Source organism: Tyto alba, unplaced genomic scaffold (genome assembly GCF_018691265.1).
Source record: "Tyto alba isolate M040663 unplaced genomic scaffold, T.alba_DEE_v4.0 Super-Scaffold_16, whole genome shotgun sequence".
Lineage (NCBI taxonomy): Eukaryota > Metazoa > Chordata > Aves > Strigiformes > Tytonidae > Tyto > Tyto alba.
Window position 1 is genome coordinate 33,783,406 of NW_024881278.1, and position 26,313 is coordinate 33,809,718.

Consider the following 26,313-nt stretch of genomic DNA (forward strand, 5'->3'; position numbering starts at 1 on the left):
GGTAACCGTACAATAAATTTAAAAAAAATAGAATCTTGTAAAAAAAAAACCCAGGTGCCCCCCGTGCCACACCTCCAGCTGGCAGCACCGTGGGGCAGGGCTGGTCAGGAGGGGCCGGGGGAGATGAGGAGGGAGGGGGGAACAGGCTCGGCAGCGCTGTTGCCAGCCTCGGCAGCGAGGCTGCGGCGAGGCTGGAAAAGCTGCGGAGGCTCAGCCCCGCGGGGTCGGGGCAGGCACAGCAGCGCCGGGCTGGCGAGGGGCCGGCACCTTCCCCGCCGCCGCCGGCCCCAGCAATCCTGCTGGCTCCAGCCCAGCTGGCGCCTCGGGGGAGAGCGGGACCCAGAGCCCTTCGGCTGGCGCCAACCCTTGTCCCGGGCTGCTGGGGGTGGCGGGGGGGGGGGAGCAGGGGTTTGGGGAGGGGGGTGTGTGTGTGTGTGGGGGGGGGGGGGGGTGGGTGTCACGGGAGGCGGATGGCGTGGTGCCCTGGCTGGTGTTGGGAGGGTGCACGGACCCGGTTCTCACTGGCCTCACCTTCCCGGGTCTCGGCCCGGCGCGGCTGCGCCATCTCCCTCTGCAGAGCAGGCAGGGGCTGGGCCGCAGAAGAGAGGGGGCAAGGAGCACATGTCCACCCCCCCCCCCCCGTCCCCCCCCCCCCCGTCCCCTACAACCCTCCACAGCTCCATCCCGGGGCTGCCCCCTGCCTCACACGCTCTTCGAGTAGCCAAAGATGCCCACGGGGAGGTACTTGACGTGCGTCGGCCACTGCGCTGCCAGCTGGAAAAACTTCACATCGTTCCATTCCACCCCATCTATGGAGACTGAGGGGAAAGGGGGGCGGGGGGGGGGGGGGGGGTGAGGGGTGGCCCCATTTCGGGCAGCCCGTGCTGCTTGGCCTGCCCTGCCCCTCCCCTCACCTCGCAACATGGTGTTCTGGTGCTTGGCTGTGCAGATGAGGCGCGTGATCCCTTCGATGACTTGGCTTTTGGGCTCCAGGTCTTTCTCTTTTGGTTTCTTGCTCAGGAACATCACTGGGGGGGGGGGGGGGGAAGGACAGACCAGACCGACATCAGGATGTCCCCACCCGGCCCTGGGCTGGGAGCCTTCACCCCAGGGCTGGCTGCGCTGACCAGGTCTCAGCCTTACCCTCCCCCCTCAGCTTTTTGCAATGGAGTGTGACACCCCCCACCCCACCCCCCCCCAGCCAAAAAGCACCCCAGGGTGGGCTTGGTTACCTTTCTTGTTCTTCTCCTTGGTGACCACAGTCATGGCCATGGTGTTAGGGGGCACCAGCTCCCCCGTGCCGGGGATGCGGCTGACCTGGAGCGAGCGGAAGTTGCTCTTGAGCGTGTTCTTGATACCCGTCTCTCGCTTCTCGCCCTCCTTCTTCCTTTCCAGCCCTTGCGTCGTCCAGTAATCCACCTGCAGACCCATCACCTCCACGCCGGGGCTGAGAGACCTGGGCGAGATGGGCAGCACCCACAGGTTCCTCTCCCTCTCCGTCGCCCAGCCGCGGCTTGTCCTGGGAAGCCCGGTAATCCCCCAGGAACCGACTGAGCGGGGGGCTTCCTTACCCAGCACCGGAGAGGCCGCTGCTGACAGACGGGGAGGGTGGTGGGGTGCTCACGGTCTCCTTGCCGTAAGGGGCCGTGGCACCAGCAGCCGGTGCTGAGCTCAGCAGGGAGGGGGTGCAGGCTGTGGCATCGTCCGAATCCACTGGGGAGGAAGAGTGGGGGTCGGGGGGGACGCCAACGAGGGCCTCCCCACAGGGGAGCCGGGGACTCCGGGCTCGCGGGGACTCACCAGAAGCGCTGAAGGACTGTTCCACCAGGCCCACCTTCACCACCTGTAAGGCCGGAGCAAAATGACACCCAGCCTCGGCAGGGCTGGGCACGCTGCCCCTCTGCCCCCACCCGGCCCCGATTGCCCGCCTGGCCCCTCAGCACACTCACCCCCACAAAGGGGACGAACTTCTGGCAGGAGTCCTCGTCGGGGCTGCGCGAGGAAGAAGAGGCTGCTCAGGGTGGGGGGGCGTGCTGAGCACCGAGTGCCACGCGGACCGGCCTTGTGGCTCAGGGACACCCCCCCCAATGTCTCCCCACGGGGTCTGTCGCCTCTGCCCTCCCCTCCCGTAGGACCCCCCTGTCCCCAGCATGGCAGCACCGGGCACACTACACAAGGAGGCGAGGAGCCAGCCCCTCCAGCGCTGGGAGAGGGGCTCGCATGCGGGAGGGCAGCCCTGCTCCTTTTTGGGGTCACGGCTCCTCTGCACGGCAAGAGGGACGGACGCACATGGATGGGGTTGGGGGGGTGGGTAGGTGGGGGGCGGGGGGAGGAGGCCAGGCAGCGTCACAGCAAGCGCAAGCCAATACCTGATATAAAAATCAAAATAGAGACTTCTCTTCCTTGGGTGCCAGAAACCAAGAGAAGGGAGAGGTGAGAGTGCAGCTGGAACACGAGCGTCAACCCCGGGGGCAGCACCGTGCCGGCTCGCGGCCCCCCCCCCCCGGCCCAGCCCAGCCCAGTTGGTCCCCACGAGTCCCAGCTCAGAGGGGCCAAGCACACGGGGAGGGTGGGGTGGCAGGGGATAGGCTCTGCAGGCCTCTCTCTGGGGAACCCCAGCTCCCCTCGGCACCCAGCCGCGGAGCAGAGCCCAGCCCGGGGCCACGCTCACCTTTTCTGCTTGTACGTCAGCATAGCCTCGGAGATGGGGAGCTGGTGAGAGAAGCTGGCTCCGGCGATGAACTGGGTGACGCGGCCCGCGATGTCCACAGTGTCTAAGGGGGGGGGCAAAGAGCCGGGGGGGGGGGGGGGGGGGTTGGTGACAGCCCTTCGGGGGGCTTGTCAAGCCCCGCTTGCCCCCGCGCTCCTCACCTGCAATCGGTGGCTCGGCCCTGCTGAACAGCTCCCGCCACGCCGTGTCCAGGAAGAGCGTGCTGTACTTGTTATCCACCGAGGCGAGGTACTTGGCCAGAGGGTGGGAGCCTACGGGGGAGAAAGGCAACGCTGAGCTCCAGGCAGGGGAGGTGGTGGGAGGGGAAGACCCCGGAGGGGGCCAGCCGGGCCGGCGGCGGCTCTCACCCAGCGGCACGAGGAGAAAGCGAAGGTAGTTGAGCCAGTCGGGCGTCTTGCTGGCCAGCTGCTCCACGAAAAAACGGAGGACAACACTCAGGTAGCTCTGGTCTCCCGCCACCACCACCTTCACCGGGGGAGGCATGTGGGAGTTACAGTTACAGCTGCCAAAGGGAGAGAAAAGGAGACCGTGCGGGACGTGCGGTGGCTCAGCAGTCAGGTCGAGGGGCAGGGGACGTGCCCCGCCGAGGCCGGCCGACCCAGCGTCAGAAACCTCCGGATGGATCATTTCCAGCACTGCCCACAACCAGCACCGGGATGCCCCCGCTCTCCCCAGGGCCTGAGGCCCGCTGCTGTAGTTGTGTCCGCAATCCCCGAGGGTCCTAAGGAACCCTGGGGGGAGCCAGGGCCCTTCCCAGCCCTCGTCTGCGGTCCAAGCCGTACTCACTATCGCTGGATGCGGGAGACCGTGGTGTTGAAGGCTGCCTGGATGTCCGCCACGGAGCAGGTGGATACGACCAACTGCTTGTGCGCCTGGAGTTGCTCGCTCACGTACTGCCAACGTGGAGAGCTCGGGTTAAGGCAACCCTGGGACCAGCCCCAGCCCCTGGGGTCCCTGTCCCCACCCGCGCCGTGGAGGCCGAAACCATCCCCCGTCACCCTCGGCTGCGTGCCGGAGCACCCCAGCTCTGCTCCAGGGTCCCCCCTAACCCCCTGCTCTTTGAGCACAGCAGTCTGTCCTAAGAAAAGAAAAAAAAAAAAAACCAAAAAAACCAAACTGTCCTAAGAACCAGGCTTGAGGCAAAGCCTTTGGTCTGGGCACGCTCTGATTTAACCCCGCCAGCCCAACAGCAGGGCCCATCTCTAGGCTCAGTCTCCCTCTAGCTCATTCCCTTCTCTTGCTCTCTCCCACTGCGAGCACGCCAACGTCCTTCTGCGCGTCCTCAGGTGTCTGCGTGCAGCTGAAGAGTGGTAAACAGGCCGCTGTGCTAGACAAGGGGGCTTAGAAGATGCCATGAGCAGGTCTGGGAACGGGCACTGCTCCTTTTTTTTTTTTTTCCCCCCATCAGGACAAAGAGCTAGAGCAGGAACGCGCCAAGGATGCACGGCTTGGGTTAAGCCTCCACTGCCTCTCACTGAGAAGCCCCTTTTTCTGCCGCAAACCCTGCCTGGATTTTCCAGCACCGTTTCTGGACATCAGATGCAGCTGCAGGATCCTAAGAGGGTTTTCGCCAGCGCTTCATTTAGCTGCTGTTCGCACGTTTGCGCACACACACAAACACACACACACGTGGCCCTGCTCAGCTTCAGCAGCCAACTCCGCCGTGCACGGGAGAAGCAGGTACTCGTCAGGGGCTGGGGGACACGATGCCATCAGCACGAGGCAGGAAAACCTCACAGAGATCCCCAGCTCTGACAACGCGGCTGACGCTCCCTGGGAGCGGCCGGCTACGCTCTCCCGCCTCCGAGTGGGGAAGAGCCCCTCTGCTGCTTCCCAGGGCATCCGACAAAGCTCTGACCAGCGCGGTCACTGCGAGACAGGAGCAAGCAGCGAGGGCACGAGGTTACAGTCCTGGGACCGCTCGTCCTGCTGTTTGACACGTGGCGGAGGGGAGACACCAGGCTCCCGTGGATGCAGCTCAGCGCGGTGCAAAGGCATTGTCCCCGCAGAGGGCCACGCTGGCGGGGAGGGGAGGGCACGGCTGGCGCCCCCGGACACCCTGCCAGGGTTGGGGGAGAATCCCCCTGGCACCCTGCTTACAGCTCTCCCCCACGCATCCAGCTCCCGTCCCGCATACTGACCTGCCCCTGCCACTCGGCAACGTTCACCAGCACAATGCTCTCAGGGAGCTGCTCGTCCGAGACCAGGATCTGGTTCAGCTGGTCGTAAACAGATTTCCGGGGCACCTACGACAGCGTCACCACCAAGGTTAACCCCAGCGGGCTGCCTCGGCCGCCCTCTCAAGTGAGGAGCCCGCAGGTGAGGCGGGTTCCAGGGCCTCACCTGGGTGCTGTGCCAGGAATCGGGAGAGCTCTCGCTATCCAGGCTGCTGGCGCGGCCACCCTGCCCCTTGGAGCTCTGCCGGTCCTTCACAGAGGTGCTGCGGGGACGCCACAGCTGCTTGCTCTCCGCCTTGCTGCCAGCCAGAAGCAGGAGAGGCGACACCGTCGGAGGAAATCCCATCTCCACCAACCTCCCCTCATCCCCCCGCTCCTAGGTGGCTCCAGGGAGGCAGCGCGAGCCCCCCCCTCGGCCCCGGCGTGGGGCACGGACCCACCTTACCTGGGGGACACGGCACTGGGGAGCTCGGCTCTGGTCCCGGGGCCCAGCCTGTCCGCGCCGCCCTCCCTCGTGGCAGCCTCCGCGGGGGCCGGCCGTGAGCACGGCTCCTCTGCAACCAGCTCCTGAGGGCAGCACACCGTCACTCCACGCACGCAGCTCCCTGACCCTGACCCTCACTCCACTCTTGCTGCCCTCCAGCCCAACCGACGTGTCCACCCGGCCCTGCTCCCGGGCGGGCGGGACACCCCTCGTACCCCAGAAAACAAGGTGGGGGCTTGAGGGAGCTCCAGCCCCGCTCTGCCTCCCGTAGCTTGGACTCACCACCGCAGGGACCTCCGCTCCCGGCTCTTCCTGCGGGCGCAGCGCTCCCGGCTTCCGCGTGTCTGCCTTGCCCTGGGGAACGGGGAGTGGGGTCAGAGCAGTGTGGAGCGTCCCGAGCCGGGCAGCCGCCAGTGACCCGTGCCTGGCCTCGCAGAACACACGCTCCCGCAGGGGAGCCTGGCATCCCCCTGGGACCAGTCCCGGAGGACGCTCCCCATCGCTACCTGTCTGCCTGCGCTGGGATAAAGAAGAGGAAAGAAGGGAAGGAGCAGCCCCTGGCAGAAGCTGTGGCCTCAGAGGGAGCTGCGGGCACCGGAGGGCCGCTGGGCTGGCTGGGGAGGGAAGGCTGGGGCGGGGGGGGTGGGCAAGAGGTGGTGGTGGTGGTGGTGGTGTAACTCACAGGGCTGCCCGACTCTTGATCCTGCCCTTTCTGGCTGTGCAGACTGCCGATCTCAGTCTGGGAACCAGAATGAGAGACTCCCTCAAAGAAACGCCTGCAGAGAAACAGACAGACGAACGGACGGACAGACAGACAGACGGGAGAGAAAAAGGCAGGAATAAGAGAGGAACAAAGTCACCACGACCCCAGCACGCCCTTGCTGACCTGTCCCAAGCGCTGTGGAGAGGTCCCTCCGTGGGACACAGGGTCAGACACCCCAATGTCCAAGCGACTCGCCGCCTAGGAGCAGAGCTGCCAGCAGATTGCCGGCCCGGCACCCAGCGCCAGGGGCAGGGGCAGGATGGGGCCACCCCAGACCAACCCGGCTAAACCTGTGACCCCAGCGGGTTGGAGGCAGGGTCCCTGCCGCCTCGCCAGCAGCGATTTCTCTCTCGGGTGAGCCCCGACCACTGCAGGGCAGGGTGAGGAACCGTCACCTTGCCTCACCTCACTGGCATACGGTCCCTTGTCGACACCACAGCTCCAATGCGCTGCGGAACCTCTCTGCCCCGCCACGGCTCCCTGCTGCCTTCCCTTCTGCTTCCCTTTTTCCAGGGAGGGCTCCTCGCCTCTGGCTGCTGCGCGCTTCCAGCAGCAGCTTCCACCTTCCCTTTCTGCTTTCCCCTTTCCCGAGCCTCCGAACGCCACGGTACCGTGCACAGAACCACACCTCAGGTAGTGCAGCAGCACAGCAATGTCCTGGTTTGTTCCCCAGCACTTAAATTTGCCTTTTTTTTTAGGTCTCCGAGCTGGTACTTCAGTAGAGCTGCACAGCGCAACTCCGAGAGTCCCATTCCCAAGTCACAGTGGTCAGCACAGGAACTCCCTTGGGGCAGCAGGACTGTCTGCCTCCACAGCGTGAGCTGCCACCTTTGCCTCCCCTTTTTCCACCCGCTATTTGTTTGCCAAGGAGCCCCCTCCACATCCTGTGGGCTGCTCAAAGACCAGTCTTTAGGAAACAAGCAGGCTCTGTCACTGGATCTCACCCGTCAGCTTTCTGAGCACCCCTGCAGCAACTGCAGCCCATCTGCAGCGTGTGGCTTTCCCGCAGGAGACCCGAGCTAGTTTCCCTCTGAGCTGTATGTATGTATTTGCTCACTAATGCCCAGAAAAACTTTCTCGTGATTTGCCTGGTGTGCAGATGGGGGATACCAGGTTGCAGGTTTCCTGGGACGGCCACAGAGGCGTAGGATATGGAGCAGTTCTTCTGTTAGGACTCTGCCAGAGTTTCTGTGGTTTTCTATCGTCCTCATCTGGATATATCTGCAGCTTTTTGCAGGATTCCTACAGACCTCTGAACATCCTGGCTGCTCCTTTTAACACGACTCCTCGTTTGCATACAGCATGCTGTGCTGCCCAGGCACAACAGCATTTGTCAGCTTCTTTGCTCTTACTGCTCCTACAAGGACATTTCAGCTCAGGAGTCGACGGTCCCCATCACAGAGCAGCTCTTCAGCAGCAGTGTTTATACACCGGCTGGGAGAAGTCGAGGCTCACTTTTCCTCCCTCTGGCTCCGTGATCAGCTGCCTCATGACATGTTCATTTACCAAAGCTCCACGTTTAGAGGTGGAATTGCGCCCTGGTGGGACATTTTCTGCAGGTCACTCGGGGATAAACGATGTCTCCTGTTATATTTCTGCTCTCTCCACCCCTCCAATCTCTTGCTACAGGAGCTCAGGCATTATCGCCACCCTGTACAGTCATTACTCTACACTTGCCTTTGCTCAGCCAGCAGTTTCAATCCATGCAGACTGTGTTAACTTCAGAGTGAAAACAGAAGCATGTAAGTTTTCTAGTAATTCACTCCCCAGTCAGCATCTCTCCCACGCTCCTCTGTACTGTCCCAGTAATCCCACCAGAACGTGACATACCCCTAGGGCCACTGGCACCTCTAAAAGGTGTCTTCATGCCCTCCTTTTTCTTGGAAAGTGGATGTGTCTAGATTGGATACGCTTGGTCTGCCTTTCAACACCCCATTGGAACGGGGCTGTCTCCCCAACTCCCCACGGAAGCTGTGTCTGCATCTGCTCTCCCTCACTTGCAGTTCAGAAGTTTTCATCGCTAGAGGATGTGTCACACGGAGCACAGAGCTCTTCTGCAGTTCTCATCCTTCCCTGTCCTTCAGTTTGGAGGCTCTCCTATCGTCAGGAGTCTGAGTCTCAGCAGGTTGAGATTTAGGTAAACACCAGCCCTTCTGCACAGCCTCCTGTTTTCAATTATTTAGGCCCCTCTCCCCTATTCATTCTCCCAGTTACCTACGGAGACATTTGCTCCTCTACCTCCGATCTTCCATCAAAGGCTCTGACTGTGGAGGTCTCACCTAACAGCCTCAGATCTAGCTCCAGTTTTGCCCCAGTGCAGGAGCAGTCTGTCTGCTCCCAACACCCCTGGCCCAATCCAAGCCACTGGCCACTGCTCACCCGTAAGGACTACCTTACCGCTCTTGCTCCAGAGACCTTCACAGTGTCTAGCAAGGCAATGACAATAAATAAATCCAACACGAGGATCGCATCTTGAATTTACAGGCTGGGCTGGAAGGTCATCACCAGCTGAGGAGGCCACGCAGGGCCCTGAAACCACGCAGTCCACACTAAAGACCTTGGCAGTCAGCTCCCACACGTCCTTAGAAAAAGTGCAGACGCGGTAATGTGAATTCAAGGGGATGCACACTCAGCACTGCCAGAAACTGAGGCACTAGAGAGCAAACCAAGCTACAGACACGTTGTGGACAGGCTGAAAAACAGCCCAGGGCTCTCCTACCAGAGACAGCAGCTAACACCCAAAGACTGTAACGGGAGGTAGAAGCACAGCCCAGCACTTACTCTATCTAGGATGCTCTCCCAGTGACCAGATGTTTGCAAGTAGGCTCGCAGAACCAGGGCAGGGTCTTATATTTAAATACTCTCAATAGATTTTTCTTACAGTTTACACAGTTTTATAGTTTACATACAGAAACTGCTATCTGACCACAGAAAGACCTTTTTTTCCTCCCACAGCACCTTTGGTTCCTTTGATGAGAGACCACGTGAAACTCCTTCTGGAGTCCACGCAGACCAGCTAAGCAGTTCCCCCTTGCCCAGGTGCCTGCTGTCTCCCTCACAACGACTTGTGGGTTTATGGAAAACACAACTTCTGTCACCTTCCTTTCTCCCCTAGCGCCCCACGGGTTCCTGAATCCAGCAGATTTCATTTCAAACAGTTTGCCTGTGTCAGACCAAGTCTGCTACCCCTTCAGCAGGGATTACAACTAATTCAGACTATATTTAAATACCAAGCTACAGAAACAATAATGACGAGTAAGCTTGGCTTGGCTAGGCTAGAAGAGAACCCAATGCACTGTGAGGCAGCCAAACAGGAAGGCAACTTTTTCACAAGAGGACAGCACAGAAACAGAACAGCCATGAGCAGAGAGGCCAGGTGAACACAGATGACGTGGGAGAAAAGCCTGGTTTCACTGCACGGTCCACTGGAGACCTCTGTGCCAAGTCAGCAGCACTTGGCAGAGCAAGTCAAGCCACCGGGTGCCTGGGGAATGGGGGGAGGAACAGTGCCGCTGGTTGCTAGCCACATGTCTTCTCAAAGGGTAGGAATGCAGCGTGCAGATCTCACGTGGACGCAAGGACTGGCCCAAGCGGTCACAAAGAGCTCAAAAGACAGGCATGCTTCAGTGTGGAGAGCCCTGAGAAGGCCAGCACTGTCAGAAGAAACGGGTGAGAGCTGGGAACAGTGGGAGCTTAGATCAAGTAGCTGCTCTTCCAGCAGATCAGTAAGTGTCAGATGCTGGGCTGGCAGGAAATTAAATGTGAAGGAAGCCAGTTTTAACGGGCAGTTTTGGGTTTATTAAACAGGATATGCAAGGGAGGAGCTCAGTGGTGACAACAGAAGATGGTGATGGGAGTGGAGACAAGGCAATGCCAGCATTAGCCCAAGCACCAGAAAAGTGTCATTTCTCCAGGTCCCACAGACTGTGCTGTCAACCTGTGAGTCCCTGCAACCCTTACCTCAGGGTGGGCTTGGGTGTGCTGTGCACACTCTCATTGTCCTCAATCTCCGGGCCGCTGTCACTGTTGTTGCACTCTTCCAGGCTGTCATAGAGCAAGCCCAGGTCTTCCTCCACCTCCTGGGTCTGGTCTACAGGGTCAGAGTCCAGGACCTGTGGGACCAAGCCCAGAGGGGAATGAAGAGATATGGAGTCACCTGCATCCTAGGCCAGGCACGTACAAGCCCCCTCCCAGCCCCGAGGCACGCCGCGGCACTGCTCCCACCGCAGAGAGCCAAATCCAGGCTGTGGAAGAAGCAAGTGGCACTGTCATTGGGCCAAAGGAGGGTGCCGTGAGCGTGACAACCAAAGGAGTCTCAGCTACCCATCATACTTATTGGGAGTTAAGACACCTGGGAAGATCACCGCTGGCTGTGCTGCTACCCCCAGGCTGATGTTAGCCTGCTCTGAGTCGTGAACAGAATTACCCCTGCAATGCCAGCTCCTGGGGCAGAGCCACTGTGTGACAGCACCCTTCTTCCTCTGGTCCCTCTACCCAACAGGAAGGTGGTTTTGATTCAGGCATGAGGCTCGGAGCTGCCTTTTTGAAGCAGAAGACTTTGGAAAAGCCAAGGCCCAGTCTGTGCCGTGTCTCACACCACTAACAGCCCTGAGCCCCTGCAGCTCACGCCCTGTGCCCCCAGTGAGTGGGAACCAGCACTCTGACACCTACACGCCTGCAGGAGACACCGGCAGGTGGGGCAGCCCTCCCACTTCTTACCTCCTCTGTCACTTTAAACCTCTTCAGCAAAGCCACAAATTTCTGCTTGAAGTTTGGTTGCTAAAACAAAACAAGGGAAGAAAAAAAGATCAGCAGAACTATCAAACCACATTCCAAGATGACTAACGTTCAGGCCACGGTTGCTCTCCGTAACATGCCACTGGCTCCCTTCTGGGTCCAGAGCTGCCAGGTCAGCTACGATCTCCCTTGTGCTTTAAATTTGCTGTAGGATGTGGACTACATCTGGACTCTGCAAGAAGCCACTGTATCTGCGCATGAAGTAGGGTGCAAGGACTCAGACTCCCTGCTACAGGCTGCAATAGCATTTTTTCTCCGTTTAAATCCCCTTTCTCCCCAGACCATCTGGCTGAGGAATGCTGCCTCCAAGCAAGAAAAGATGGGGAACAAACTCAGGAAGAAGGTGCTCAGGGACCTGCAGGGCTGAAGCAGCTGGGGACAAGCAGATGCTTGGAGAGCATGGGGCTGGCAGGGCAGCTTCTCCCTTCTGCTGACAGGCAAAGGAGCTGCTAATGGTTCACCCTCCCCTGCACCAACCTTTCCCTTCCCCAGGGACGGAAAGAGAAGAGACCAGGTCACAACAGCAAGTCAAAACTGTTGCACACAGATCATCATTGATACAAAGCCAGGCTAAGCACAGTACAGACACCGTAAGCTGGGGTACAGCTCTGAACAGCAAGCTACCTCATTAATGGCAAGAGGTTTGCCCCTTCTCAAAGCCAAGGGCTCTCTCCCCTGCTTTGCACCAGTGCCAGCATCCTCCCCAACCCCCCCTGCCTCTCCCCGCGGGGAAGGGAGGAAGTGAATCCCCCTCCATCCCTTTGCTCATGTTGTAAATGCTGATGTTACTCTGGTCATTGATGTGGTTCGGATCATTTTCCTCCTAGCCTTCTTGGTTTTCCTCAAGTCATCTTCTTCATCAAAGAGATCCTGCAGGCAAGAGGTCACAGCGCGTCAGAGCAACTCAGCGTGCAGGGAGCGGCATCTCCTCGAAGTTTCCCTGACCCACGTTTGCCCCCCATTTTGAAAAGCTTTGGTCCAGGCTGCTCCCAGAGTCTTGCTTTCACTTCTCCCACCTCTCTCTATGCAGCTCCTTCTCCCTCCTTAGCACTGCCCAACAGACCTTCTTTCCCAGCGCCTTTGCCCCCACACTCCCCCCAAAGGGACGTGTACCAGCAAGACTCAGAGGAGTGACAGCAGCTTTCTGCTACCTAAAACTCTTCTCTCTGCGCTCACCAGCCTCCCCATGACCCACAAGTTCTGCTCTTCCCTCCCCAGGATTAAACCAGAGGGCACAGCACCTGCACTCACAGAAAGCGTTCTCCCAGGGATCAGCCCTCAACACCACACACAGCTCCCAGGGACGTGGCACGCTGATGTGTTAACTTAGCACGGCGGGACGGGTAACGTGGAGGACCCTGAGCAGGGGTTTGTCCCTGTGCTTCATCAGCACGCTACCACAAGTCTTTTTTGGCCTCGAGTGTAAGCCCCACAACAGGAGGACAGCAAGCAGCAGTGGCACAGCTCATCGCAGGACTGGGATGGGTCTCCCAACCTCTGACCGTTTTCAGACCCAGACTGTACTTCTTCCTAAAATCTACGTTCTCTCTCAGAGAGAGGGCAGCCTCTGGCCTGTTATCACAGGGAGACGGGAAAGAATCGCGGTGCAAGATGGAGGGGGCTCAGCAGGGGTTTTTATGCTGCAGACCAGACAGTTCCATGGACAGATGGGCGAAACCTATGGTTCTCCAAAATCCCTTGCCCTGCCATGGACCTGAGAGCAGCCCACACTTCTTCCTGTTGTCAGGTATTGTGGCTCTCTGCCCTCTGAAACTGCGACAAATGTTTACGAGGGAGATGAGAGGGCTCAGGGTGATCAAGACCCTCAACCCCTGACACTTGCCCCAGAAATGGGACCAGGACGTAAGGTACCTTGACAGGCCTCCCTTACCTGACCCTGCACAGCATCATCGCTGGCTTCCTGCTCTGAGGAGAAGCTGTCATCCTCTTCTTCAGAGTAGTTATCAATGTCCGGGGAGCGATCTGAAAGCAGACAGTGCAGATGCCGCAGCTAAGCGTGCCGCCCGCCATGGCTCCAGTAAAATGATTAGTATGGCTGGCAGGCGTTTGGGGATGCACCCCGTTACCCACGCCCTGACCCAAACGCTTGCCTTCAGGCCTCTGATGAGCACTGACGCACCTGAAGCTTTGATTTTAGGACCCGAAGGGATGCTCCCGTCCTCGTGGTCGATGGGCTGACTGGACAAAGAGTAGATGCTGATTTCAGCCACTCGGATGTTCACGTCCTTCATGTTGCTGTGGAGGCCCAGAAGCTGCCCGCCATCCGTCGGGTGCTGCATCACCTAGGCAGACAGACAAGCCTCCTGCCAGGGTGACACAGTGGCAGCTGGCAGCCCACCCCCCCTCTGCCATAGCTAGCCAACAAGCCAGAGCACTCACAGCACCGAGCGCCTGCCAGCCAGCCCAGCTCCCCGGGGGGCCATGCCAAGCTCCCCTCTGATCCCAGCACCCGGTACCTCGGCCATGTTAATGATGCCCACTGCAAGGGTCTTGTAGCCCAGGATCGTGCGGTTCTTGTATCTCTTCCTCCGCTGCAGCATGATCTGCAGTTTGTTGCCGTCTCTCTTGAGGAAGTGTGGGTACTGGGGAAGGGGAGCACGGGGAAGATGGCAGGGCTTAGCGTGACACACGGGTAGAAAACTCTTCCTCAGTGCTGATGCACAGCAGGATCTGACCTGCTGAGCTTTGAGCTGCCTCCCCAATGCCACGGGCACTCCACACTGTTCTCCAAATCCCCATGCCCCGCCAAAGAACCCCTGGAGCGATGGAGCAGCTGGCCAGCAGCAGGAATCCCTGCTGTTATGATCAGTGAATGGGCAACTGCAGGAGGTCCCTCTTCTGAGGCTGCCGCCTTCACACTGAGCCCCCAAAGCCATGCTCGCCGAGAAATACCAGGGGAGGGTAGCACCAGGGGACCAGGCAACACGAAGTACCTGCAGTGAGAAGGTCAGCTCCAGCTCGGTCTCCATCAGGCCACCAGGAGGGAGGACGTATTCATTTGATCTCAGGACTCGCTTTGAACCCTACAACAAGATTGGTAGGGGCACACAGCTAAGCTGGAGCATCTCGGCCACAGCCTCGACCGCAACGCACACGCAGCGGTGTTCGGAGTCCGCAAAGCAAGTGCCAGTGCCTTGCCTCCGTTCTGTTCCACCTCGCAGAGCCACCTTACGCACGCCAATCAATGCTTCGCAAAAGCCTGCAGTTTCCCCGAGCTGCCAAAGGCACCTTCTCCTTGCCCACGTGCCAGGAGTTCTTCCCGAGCTCTGCTTAATCTGGCTCCATCCACCTGGAGCCCGCCGGACGCCGCGGAGGGGCACGCTGCTGGAGCCAGACGGAGCCATGCGTACAGCCCCGTCAGGGCAAGGAAAGCGTCCCACCACTCCGCCCAGCCAGGAGAGAACAGGTCCTGGAGCACATCTCTGGCCCCCGGCAGACAGACCCAGTGCAGACCCCTGCCCAAGCACGGCTGGCAGGATGACTCCGCCGGGACCAAGGCAGGATGTCCCAGGGGAACAGGAGTCCCCCCCGCTTGCCCAACTTGTGGCAGAAAATTCCTCCTAGTCTTTTCCTTGGACAACAGTCCTTACCTGTCCACATATACAACAGGGTTTTGCCCCAGGAGGGCAGAGTCACTCTAGCCGTGTGCCCACTCTGACTCTTCCCTTTACTTCTGTCCTATCTTTACTATCTCTACGGCTTGGCTGCTGACAGAGATGCTGAATGAATAACGCTGGCTGCATGCACCGGGCTTGCTTGGTCACAGGGTGGCACAACTCACAGACCCTCCAGAAGGCCCACGCCCGCTGGCCCTGTCCCCGCAGGGCTCTGGGACCAGCTCCGAGGTGGTTCCTCGCTCTCTCCTGCCTCCCCGTGAACGGGCCAGCAAGCTGAGACATTGATTTAGGGATGCAACAGAATAGGCCAGTACAGCTGTTCTTGCAAATCAGTTATGATTGCTTTTGTGAGCACTCCTTAAGTTAAACACTGGGCTTGCGAGCAGGTGGGTCAAAGCTAACCAAACAGGCGCAGCAGTCCAAAGGGACCAGCTCCCACCTCGTGTACGTTGTCCCTTCCCAGGACCTCAGTGCATCCCCGCACCTTGCCCAGCTTGCTCCTGACAGATGCCGTGGCCAGCAGGATCCTAAGGTGGCTGTGGCCAGAGACCCTCCAGCAACTTGGACAAATCCTGGATTTGTCTGAGGTTAGAGCCCTGGTGAGGTTAGAAGCCCCAGCTCGTCCTCTCCACTGCAGATGGGACGGCAGCCCCAGAAGTCATGACAGGAGCATGCGGGTGGCATTGCAAAGGCCACCTCCTTCACATCCCCTCTGCAATCAGGGAGAAGGGCCATGTGCACAGGCGCGATTCAGCACCCAGCGAGCACCAAGGAAGCTTGCTGATGGGAACTTCAGCAGGGTCCAGCAAGCCTGGGCACTGCTGACACAAGGCCTTTCTTGCATCTCCACTGCTGGTAAGGAAAAAAACAAAAGGCAAGAAAGGCCTCTGCATTTTGCAGTGATGCAAAGACAAGCTCTAGCAAAACCCTCCTTGCTTTTCAAGAGGCCCAGTCTGAGCTGTCTGCAATGTTGATCCCAGCAACTGTGCCAGGAGCGAGGCTTTCCTGTGAAAGGTCTTCCTAAAACTGAAGAGAGGAGGTGGAGCTCATCGCCTTCACCATCTGTGAGTTTTCCTGGCCAAGAATGCACTGACTCTTCCTGAACTATTTCTTTAGTATGAGGTGATAGGTGGTCACTGTGACAGTGACCATTTACTGTAGCACATTTACCACTTGCTGTTTGTTGCAGAAAGATTATCCACCAAAGATTCGTTCTTCCATCAAAACACACGGACTAGTGCCATTATTTTTCTGGAAGATTGCTATTTCTGGGGGCAGTTACAGCAAAGGAAAGGTGAGGACAGCCTGGGTGGTGAATCACTGATCCAGTGAGTGAAGGTTTCATAAACATTGCTATCCTATGTGCTACTGTCATTTACCACTATGGCAGTGATACACCCAGCTCCAACCCTAGGCACCGGCCCTCGGTGAAATGCCGGTGCGCATCCCCATGGCATTTCAAGGATTGGGACAAAGGCTGGTTTGTTATCACAGTGCAAGCAGAAGGGAGCAGCAGTGGAGCTCAGAGACCCTCTAAACAGCAGTACTTTTTAAGTCCAGGCCAGTGACGTGGCAGGCTGCACCCTGGCTGAGCTCGAGCCCTAGGAGGTACCCGATCGGTGGGGTCACATGAAGGGGGAGAAATCAGAATGTCTAAGCTCAGCCAGGGGACCAGCTCCCAGGGCACCACAGAGCATAGCACGTGGGACATGGGGTAGAAAAAGGGCTAGACATTGTGCTGCAAACGCTGAGAGGTACACTCCTCTCGGCAAGGTAAAGCCACTGCCTAAAGCTCAAGTTCAGCCTGCAAGGTACGGTAGGTTTCACGAAGCGGATGGCACCCAGATCCAACAGGAAACACGGATCACCTTCAGGAGCAAACCACCACCCAGCAGAAGCTAGCACTGCTCCAATTAAACTGATCAGAAACTAGCACCTGGGGGCTGTTACCTGCCCCTCAGCAACAGGGAGTCAAGAACAATTTGGGATTTCTAGTAAGGTTGGCACAAACCTCATGAAGTTCAATAAAGGCAAAAGCAAAGTCTTTCCCCACAACACCCCACGACTTTGCTGGTTTGGAAGAATCCCAGGCAGCAGGACAGGCTCTGCAGAAAGGGACGGGGGAAATCCCGGGGGACATCAAAGTACCCCATCACTGGCAGTACGTCCTGTTGCAGCAATGACACCAATCTCAGCCTCAGCAAAGGTACAGGCATAGACAAGGGATTACTCCCCTCCATTCAGCACCAGTGACACCACAACTGGCTTCCAGAGCCAGTTTGGGCTCCCCAGTACAAGACAGACATTGACAGACTGGAGCAAGTCCAGCCGAAGCCAGCAGGATGGTCAGGGGCTGGAGCACAAGATGTACAAGGAGAGGCTGAGTGAGCTGGGTTTGTTCAGCTGGGAGAGGGCGAAGACGTGCTTTACTGCTGCCTACAGACACTTAGCAGGAGGGTGCAGAGAAGACAGAAGTGAACTCCTCTCAGAGGTACACAGGGACAGAGTGAGAGGTAACGGGGATGAGCTGGAGCATGGGAAATTACCATTAGATATTAGGATTTTTTTTTTTTTCCTGCAAGTGCAGTCAAACCTTGGGACAGGACACAAAAAGAATGAGGATTCTCCATCCCCTGAGAAATTCAAACCTCAACTGGACACGGCCCTGAGCACCTGTAGCTCAGCTGTTCTGCAATTTGAGTAACAGCAGGCAAGATCAATTTCTCAGCAGAACAGCTAAGTATCACCATCAGTACTACAGGAAAATTTAATACCAGACTGTTAGAGTGAAGAACAGAGATGACAAAGACTGTCAAGGAAGTGAAAAGCAATAGGAAGAGGTTGTGGTCACAGATCTTCACTACCTAATAGACTGAAAACACACAGGAGCTTTTGCTACTATACACTGGCACATGATGCCCAGGTCTGGTTTGCAAGGTACAAAACCCAGTTGCAGGTATAAATTTGTCCTGATGGGTCTGGTTTAAAACACAGGGTTGAGGCTAGAAAGCCAGCATACCAAACCTGGAAAAGGAGAGAGAACTAATACAGTGTGGGAGACCAGGCCAAGGCAGACAGCAAAGCACTACGCAGAATTCAAGCTAAAGATGCATTTTGGGAGAGAATAGCCCATTAAATATCATCAGCAAATTTAGCTCTTTGGGGGGTAGCTGGGATTGCACAGGCAGGAGTGGAAAGTCCTACAAGTGGTTGCAAAAAAGATTAGGAATAAAGCGTGAGGTACAGACAGAAAACTCTGCATGTACCTTCCATGCGTAGCAAGAGGGAGCAAAAATCCAAGTTCCGGCAGGGAACGGGGCTGGCAGAGGCAAACGACCTTCTCAGCCCAGCCTAATCTGTAGCACACATTCTGGCCCGCTACGCGGGGGCTGCCAGCATCATCCCTCTACAGCAGCACCAAGGGTTGAACCTGAGTCAGCAGCCACATCCTGCAAGCAGCTGCGGGAGGATCTGCATCCCTCTCACAGCACTGTCACAGGAGCTGAAAGTTCTGGGAGCCGTGGGGCTTGTTTGCTTCTTTCTTTGGTTCTTTCCTCTATTCAGGGCTCAAGACTGGGTGTTTCTGAATTATAGTAAGTCTCTCTGCCGAGAGGGAGCACCATGTTTCCCTTCACACCATAATCAGTTGCGACACCGAGACAGATACCTGCACCTTTATGGAGCTGCGCCAGGCACATGTGAATCTCTTAATGCCATGCTGAACAATACACAGAAGGAAACGCCCCATGACATCTCCGGTCTGTTAAAACAAATAGCAAGGGATGAAGGTTTAAAAAGCACTCAAGTGATATGAGAGTAAGTTCCCTTTTTCGCAGCAGTTCAGACTTTATCTCACTGGAAACCCCTGAGCATTAAATAATCAAATCACCTCTGGGAAATGGGTATGTTCTGTAGACACAGAAAGCTCCCTTAGTCCTTTGACAGCAATCTTTTCAGATGAAGGAACAGATAACAGCACATGCCACACTTGGAAGCCAGAAGGGCACGATCCCTGTGAGAAGATAAGATATTCCAGACAGGTTTACACCATCCTTTTGGTCATGTACATTCATTGAGCGGACTGTCTCCAGGGCTGGGGCTGTTGTCTTGGTGCCAGCCCCACTCCAGCAGGGTCAGAGCTTTGTTTCCATGCAATCTGCCTTTCAGAGGAGCAGCTTCCTGACAGGCAACTTCCTTACCCAACAGAGCTACTACAGAAATGAGAGAAAATATAGCTCCCCTTTCCACTAGTCCTCAGCTGCCCCCCTGGGAACTTGCGGGTCCTCCACAAATTACATGCATCAGCTGTTTCCATCCAAAAGATGGAGATGGCAGCACTTGCTGGGCAGCCTTCAAACAGCTCCTCGCTAGCATGACTCATCTGTTACCTAGGAGAGGAGCAGGAGGGATGGATCCATCTGAGGCCACTCTGTAGGCAGGCTGCGCTGAAGCTGCCTACAGCTTCCATCTGCCTTCCAGGAAGGCTCAGCAGTCCCCGACCCTGCCAAGGCGGCTGGTCAGGCAGGTGGAAGCAGCCCGGGAGGCACACAGATCCACCCCACTCCCACAGTGAGTACTGAGCCACGAGGTAATGTGGGCAGAAGCGTTCTCCTCCAGTTTCTTTCGGCTTTGCAGGCAGCCTCCCCCCGCACGCAGCCACAGGTGTGTGGCCACACAGAGAGGAGGTGACCGTGTCAGAATTAAGAGCCTGAACACAGGCTCCATTCCCTGGCAGGGAGCCCTGTAGCAAAGAGCCCCCGTGGCCTCAGACTGCTTACTGTTAACTTCTGTTGCCAACGGGGTGCAAGTTTGGCCTGTGGCAGGCGTGGGGGTGATCTGTTTGAAAGAGCTGGAGCCCCAGGGTGCAGCCCCCCTTCCACAGTCTCCGACTGCAGTGCATGAGCGAGGGGGCAGCTGAGGACGTACATGCTCAGCACACGGCAGCCCCAGCAGAAGAGGGGCTGCGCAGGAGCTCCCCCAGTCCGGAGATGCACAAACAGCTTGGGCCGACAGTGCAGGAGATAAAAGGAGTGAGGGACTGGCCTAGCCAGCCACGTGGGACACACGGACCACAGCTGGCTCCCAGCTCCTGGCATCTGTGGCCCAGACTTGATTGCTCCCACATTTCCAGGGGCCAGGCAGCTCACTCCTGCCCAAATCGTCCCCTTGCTAAAGCCTGCACCAAAGGGGCACAGGTCTCTGGGATCGCAGGGCTGAAAGCCCAGTGCTTTCCGCTCTCCTGACTGGCACCATACACATGGCGATGGAAACACCAGCAAAGGTGGACACTTAGTGTGTGGACCACAGCACCGTCCTGCTGTCCTCACTCCAGGCCCCCAGTTTCACACATTTTGCTTTCAGTTCCTTCTGTGCAAGCGAATCAGATCGGCCGTGAAGGGAAACCCCGGCTCCCAGAGCTCCACCAAGACCGCAGCTTCCAGCACTAATCCAAGATTTAGATCCTAATGTGTGCGGCACAAATTGCTCTGTGGGAGTGCAAAGCTGCTGAGCTCCCACCCCACAGCGCTTTCAATGGGATCAGCAGCTTTTCTGCCAGCTGAGAAGAACGAAGGAAGGACACCGGCCTCTCAGCTGCGTTCGGGGAGCTGAAGCAAGGACCCCATACTCAAGAGGCATCTTGCTCCCCTGCTGCCCTTTGGCAGGCAGAAAGGATGTGCCTGCACCAACGGGGACCCATCTCTTCACCACCAGCTGCAGAGAGGGAGGGGTGAGGATCACACATACCAGGATGGTGGCAAATTCCCTCTCCCCTTAGTGACAAAGATCCTCTCCCCTTCCCTCTGCATGGCTCAGAGTAGAGGCAGCAGGCCTGGCGGGGATGCACAGAGAAAGGGAGGGGACAACAGAGGTAGCAGTGAGATCACACAGGGTGCAAATGTCAGCAGAAGTTGTGCGCAGAGCCACTGATCCCTTGAACCCTTCCCCTTCCCACCCCTCACTCCCCAGGGAGGGGAGGGCACTGCCAGCGACCACCCAGCACTGAGCCGGTCTAAAGGGTCAGGAACGGTGGGGTGGGGGATGCCAAACTGGGAACAACAGCTGAGGCAGCAGGGGAAGCAAGACATGCTCTATCCCAGTGCAGAAGCCTAACCAAATTCATCCCTGATACAAATCAGCACCAGGCAGCTTACTGCTGTCCCTGGGGCATCGTTCCCACCTCCCTGAGAGCCAAAACCTCCCCGAGGGAGCTGAGACAGAAGCGAGGGGTTGGCACAAGGCGAGGGACATGCAGTCCAGCACTTCGCAGAGGGGACAAGGATGGGCTTTGCTGCCATCAGGCAGCAGCAAGGAGAAGAGCCTACCTGAATCTTCACAGCGATAAGCACAGAGCTCAGCTCTTTGTCCAGCTCTTTCAGCACCGTGAGTTTCTTCAGGCGCAGACTGCAGAGCCTGTAAGATAGAGAGAACGGGACACATTCAGGCACCACCATCCCTGGGGCCCTGCCACATGGCACCCGGTGCTCGGAAAGCAGGCTGGATGCTTGGCCCAGCTGCAGGCACAAGCTTGGCCAAGGAACACTGGCATTCATGCACCACCGAGACAGCCCATTGGGGGGAAAAAAGGAAAGAAGGAAAATTAACAGAGCTAAAGCAGGCTTAAGGGATTAGCATGCGACAGGAAGTCCAACAGCAGGCCACGTGGTAAGGAGATCCCTTCCCAAGTAGGGCTGTTGCCAGCTCTGCTTAAATCTACCTTGGTCACTGTGCTGTTTATTTATAAACCAAAGCTCTTAAATCCACTTTTATCGTGGACTTAGTTAAGGTAAATGTCCCCATGCAGACATCACAACGCAGCTCTTCTCTTGCACAGCACCACACAGAGCTGCCCTGGGAAGCTGGGCAGCAGCAGCCCGGCACGAAGCCTCGTACAGCAGAGCCACCCCGACAACCTCAAATCCTGGGGACTCAGCGTGGTAAGTGGCACTTCCAGAAAAAAAAAAACCTCCAAGGAGCCTGGAGCCAAGTAGGAAGAGCTACTTCTGCCGCTCAAAGGATTAGTCAGTGCCTGTGAGACAGCCAGCCACCCTGACCTCCTGCCTAGAAGCCTGCAGCAGGATTCCCAGGGAGACTACTTGCGAGGAACTACATGTCAGGGAGCACAGGCCAAACACATTTCTACAAGCAACACTGGCAGTCTCACGTTTTGCCAGCTAGCCTGTGTGCTCCACACTTAATGCCTGCACTGCTGCAGCCAGTGGTACCTAAGATTTCTGTGGATACCGGTGTGCCCTACCTGAGATTTAGGCCACCCTTCCTGGAGAACAGATGGGCTGCAACCAAACAGCTTTCTGCCTGCTCTCTGAGGGCCGAATCTATTCCCTGCTGCTTTTGTGTTTTTTTTTTTTTGAAGTATAAAAAAACCTGCTCTGGCTATGCTAATGTACAGCAACAGTATAGAACAGCCCATGGGTGGAACAGTACTGGAAAGGGAAGGACAGGTTTAGGGCTTAGCAAGCACTCGCTTCCGACCACGTCCCTGCCCTCCCTGCTAAAATTATTTTAGCTTGTGCGGAAGGTTTGCTGGACTGTGACTGCAACCCTGCTGCTCTGTCCTTTGTGCTTGGATGGCAGGGTATGGTGGAGACCAGAAGTCAGGAAGCTGGGAGTGCAGGCGAGCTCTGCCCACCCCTCTGCCAGCTGGCCTGGATTCCTCCAGCCAAAGCCCAGGGCTACAGCCCCCTAAGCCCTCGTATCCTGCGCACCCCAGCACTGCAATCAGTGATCTCATCTCTGTCCATTCTTCCCCTCTGAGCCCCTGCTTGTAGGAAGGGAGAAATCTTATCATCTAGGGCAGGTTTCTTGTTCCCCAGAAATACCTGGGCAGGGTTGGGAGTGAGCTGTGGGGAGCATGGCCAAAGATAAGGAGGCCACCTCTAGGGCAGGACCGAGTGCTAGCCCGAAAGATGGGATGCAGCACCCGCACCAGATGTACTAAGGAAAAGCTTGCAAAGAGGCTAAGCTTAGCTAACATCACCAGCCAGCGCTAGCTTTGACTTGTCCCTATTCCCTAGAGAAGTCACAGAGAGCAATGAGGCCTGAATGTGTAAGTCAAGGGCAGAACATCTACTCAAATTTTTCATACAGCACTGAAATAGTCATGATAGTTACCTGCATGGTAACAAAAGTTATAGCCAAAAGATTAAACCTTCCATAAGGATATCCAGTCTTAATTAGAGGATATTGAAAGACTCTAATTCTACCTGGCAGTTGTTCTTATTGTAAAATACACTCCTTATCCAAACTAATCCACCCATTAGCTCTTCATGCTCCTCTCTGAGACACTCGGGAGTCCCATCAGTACCTGGTATTTTTCAGTGGAGAAGAGTATGTGCATGCTGATCAGCTCTGCCCATTTGGGAAGCTCCTTTATCTCCAATAAGGCACTTCAAAGCTTCTTTCTTCTCTTTCTAGCCCTTTCCAGTTTTCAAGATCTCTTTTGCACAGTGGGAGACCCTGTCCGCTGGTCCTTCCCACACCACACGCAGGAAGGTGGTTACTGCCTTGCACCTTCTGCTCTTCCCCTCCCACAGCACCCAAAGATCTCACTAGCTCAGGTATAGCTTAGACCCTGCGACTCCAAGCCCAGTGCCTTCCAAAGCAGTGCTTTCTAAAATACCATTACCCTTCCCACAGGCATTAGCGCACACATTCTGGAGTCTAAATGCACTTATTCGCAGCACAAGAGATTATGCAGCACATCATTTTTAAAAGGGTGCTCCCCCTAGCAGCATGGCTGTCCCCAATGACCCTCTTTTGATCTGTTACTTAACCAATACCCGCATCACCCAGATTTGTGTTTAGCTCCAGTACCAGACAGCAGTGGGTCTCTCACTAATCCCTGCAGATCTCTACAGGACATGACTGATCCACAGTGATCAGAACATTATGTGTCTCTGAACACTTCAGCCAAACCCCATGGCAACTACCCCACGGCCTTGCCGAGAGCTGATCACCGTGTGATCCCCCCAAGTCACTGAACTTTTTGGTAGGTAAAATATAAATCTGGATCTGCTCGCTCATATAATTAAACGGGGTAAATACCAACTGCTCTTGAGCTGTGGAACTACTGCACAGACTTCCCCTCTATTGAGTTGTGGTGAGCATGGCTGTGTAGTACTGAAAGCAACAAGGAAAATGAGCTCCAACAGGACAGTCTGGCAGCCTCCTGGACCTCCACTCCACTCTACTGCTCATTTACTGGTGAGAGGTACTCACCATTTCCTGCTATTATCTTCAAAAGCACTGCCTTCTTTCCAGCACTAAGTGGGATGGTCAGCCAAAAATCCCCTTTCTCGATCGTGGATTTTTAAGCATGCAACAAAACAAAGCAGCTCCTACTTTTCACTCATTCCGCTCAACCTCCTTATTCAAGCTGGTACCATGCAGGAGCACACACCCCAGCACTGCTGCTGGCTGAGGAGCTAACAAACAGGAGTACACGTACACATACACACGTTCACAGTCACTGCCACCACCCCCAGCTAAGATGATGGCAACAAGAAGGAGCACATGCACATACACACAAACACGTGCATCCTGACAGCACATGCCCACAGACACCCACTCCCGTTCACCTTAGCTAAGCAAGCACTGAGTTTCAAAGTTGGGATTCTGAACTGCAAGCAACTACATCAAAATGAGATGGGGAGGGGAAGAGAGAGAGAGAAAGGAGCAAACCCAGGAACTCAGTGAGTTAACTGTCTGATAGGGTTAAAACCTCAAAGGCAACATTTTCTAGAGTATGTAATTTTCTAGAGTATGTTCTTAGACACTGAAGTCACACTTTGAAAACACCCCATAGCATCATTCTAGGCACACTTTTTCTTTTTTTTTTTTTTTTTTTTCTGCTCCAGGTTGCAGCTTCCCAGCTGTTTCCCTCCTCTCTACTTAAATGATGAATTTGGCATTTTCGCTCTGAAGTCTAATGAAACACTTACAACGCTGTCACCCACCAGGCCTGTGAGGTCATCTTGGAAAAGCAAAGCACCTGTAACACTTGCATTTTGTGAAATTCAGTGCCAGTAGTAAAGCACTGGCTCCAGCTGTTGTTTGCAAACTCAGTCTGCCTCCTGTCCCAACAGATGACTGCTGCTCGCAGATGACACACACACTGGCTGGTTTTACTGTTGCATTTCAGGGCCAATAAATGCCCCACACCTCTAAAGCCCTTGATGCCAGGGGAATACAAACCAGGGGTACAGTTCCTAAGGCTAGTAGAGAGGGAAGGAGAACAGGATGATGAAAATACATCTGTGCACAGTATAGTAGGAGTAGGTTAGAGCCTCTGCTTTGCCCGTGAGCCTGAGAGCAACTAGTAAAGAGAAAAAAACAATTTTGACCTACCTATGGCCTCAGCAAAAAGATTTGGGGGCACACTGTACACAGTGGAGGAGCAGCAGCTTTAGAAGCACCCTGCAAAACTGGAGCTGCACAACTACCCAAAACTCATCCACAAACTGGCAAAGATGCCTGGCAGAGAAGCAGCTTGAGGTCTGTGTAAACAAGGAACCTCAGACATCTCTTGGGCAGCACACAGGCATTGAGGTGCCGAGGAGCACTTCTGCTGGGATCATACATGCAAGGTGAAGGGTAGAGTGTAAAGCGAGGCAGCAGCAAGGGCTCCTCCGCACATCTGACCACTAATGAGATAGAAAACCCTAACAGCAAGTCTCACACTCCTTTTGAGCAGACACGGGACTTTTTTGCTGCTGGCACCCTGGGATGTTCAGTGCTTGGCTTACTGACCGCTGGTGAGTGGCAGCGGCAGCTCATTCTCTGGGCAGGATTATTTTTCTGAACATTTGCACTAATTTCTTCAAGTGGCAGCAGCCAGGCTCCCTGGGTTTTGCCTGCAGCTCTCATGCCACCTACAAATGTTAGAACACATCCACCTTTCCCAGCACTGGCCCTCCACACGTCCTTGTCAACACCACCACCGCTTAGATGCACAGTCATGGGCTAAACCCTCAATAGCAGCAGGGTAGCAGCTCCTCAGTATTTTTTCCTGACTTTGACAGCTCAGGTTTGCCATTCGAGGTGATATCCACCTCTGAGAATGGGCTTCGGGAGAGATGCCAGCTGTTCAGTGGGGCTCACAACGTAGAGGACACTCCTGCACCCCTGCTCAATTGCTGTGCAGCACCTATTTGCTCCAAAGCTTCCCACCAGAGGCAGCCAGCCAGGACCAGACTCTCTGGGTGATGGGGCTGCCCTGCAGCTCGCCCTGCAGACTGGCTAGTCTCATAGAGCAGTCTGTAAAAGCAGCTGGACCCCCTCTGATCAGAGGGCTGTCCAGTCCTTCAGCTGACCTCTGATAGGGGGCAAAGCCACTGCCAAGGGAAGAGCACACAAAGGGGGTGTGAGCAGTGAGATACTGCCCAGAATGCGCTCTCAGCCACAGCTTTCTGAAGTCAAGATGCTCCCTGAGCCATGACATGCATGCACGAGACACCACTGATAGACACAGAGGGGAGGAGAGACCTACTCCATTTTCAGAAACCAAGTCCCTGTTGCCAGCAAACAGGAGCGACAAACTGGGACAGCAGCAGGTTCTTCATCAGGCTCTGCAGCTCAGGCACCAGGACAGGCAGGTGGGGCCAATTACGTGCTTGAAGATGAACTGGGATGAAAGTCAACGTCAGCCTCCTTTGAGACCTTCCCCAAGGGAAAGTGTGACAGAGCACTCAAGGCTTGCTAGCACA

The 26,313-nt window shown here is 56.3% G+C and overlaps 1 protein-coding gene across 5 annotated transcripts in view; it reads right to left on the reverse strand.

The window, feature by feature from the left end:
• Positions 1–15: 15 nt before the first annotated feature.
• LOC104357302 (phosphofurin acidic cluster sorting protein 1-like) overlaps positions 16–26,313 on the reverse strand; it is a 68,767-nt gene continuing 42,469 nt past the window's right edge. Inside the window, exons 1-25 of one of the 5 annotated variants that reach the window (XM_042789342.1) lie at positions 18,480–18,595; positions 18,258–18,350; positions 13,907–13,996; positions 13,430–13,555; positions 13,093–13,255; positions 12,844–12,935; positions 11,742–11,822; positions 10,875–10,934; positions 10,116–10,267; positions 6,075–6,168; positions 5,675–5,746; positions 5,354–5,475; positions 5,075–5,207; positions 4,873–4,977; positions 3,518–3,624; positions 3,079–3,233; positions 2,872–2,982; positions 2,672–2,774; positions 2,370–2,402; positions 1,950–1,992; positions 1,801–1,843; positions 1,572–1,713; positions 1,233–1,456; positions 915–1,028; positions 17–818 (exon numbers count right to left, since the gene is read on the reverse strand). In XM_042789342.1, the coding sequence (XP_042645276.1) occupies positions 703–818; positions 915–1,028; positions 1,233–1,456; positions 1,572–1,713; positions 1,801–1,843; positions 1,950–1,992; positions 2,370–2,402; positions 2,672–2,774; positions 2,872–2,982; positions 3,079–3,233; positions 3,518–3,624; positions 4,873–4,977; positions 5,075–5,207; positions 5,354–5,475; positions 5,675–5,746; positions 6,075–6,168; positions 10,116–10,267; positions 10,875–10,934; positions 11,742–11,822; positions 12,844–12,935; positions 13,093–13,255; positions 13,430–13,555; positions 13,907–13,996; positions 18,258–18,338 (2,562 nt within the window). In that variant the 5' untranslated portion in view covers positions 18,339–18,350; positions 18,480–18,595 and the 3' untranslated portion in view covers positions 17–702. Of the gene's footprint in view, positions 819–914; positions 1,029–1,232; positions 1,457–1,571; positions 1,714–1,800; positions 1,844–1,949; positions 1,993–2,369; positions 2,403–2,671; positions 2,775–2,871; positions 2,983–3,078; positions 3,234–3,517; positions 3,625–4,872; positions 4,978–5,074; positions 5,208–5,353; positions 5,476–5,674; positions 5,747–6,074; positions 6,169–10,115; positions 10,268–10,874; positions 10,935–11,741; positions 11,823–12,843; positions 12,936–13,092; positions 13,256–13,429; positions 13,556–13,906; positions 13,997–18,257; positions 18,351–18,479; positions 18,596–20,335; positions 20,421–20,913; positions 21,175–26,313 lie in introns of those variants that run through there. The other 4 variants (XM_042789341.1, XM_042789340.1, XM_042789338.1 and 1 more) reach the window with 4 other exon arrangements.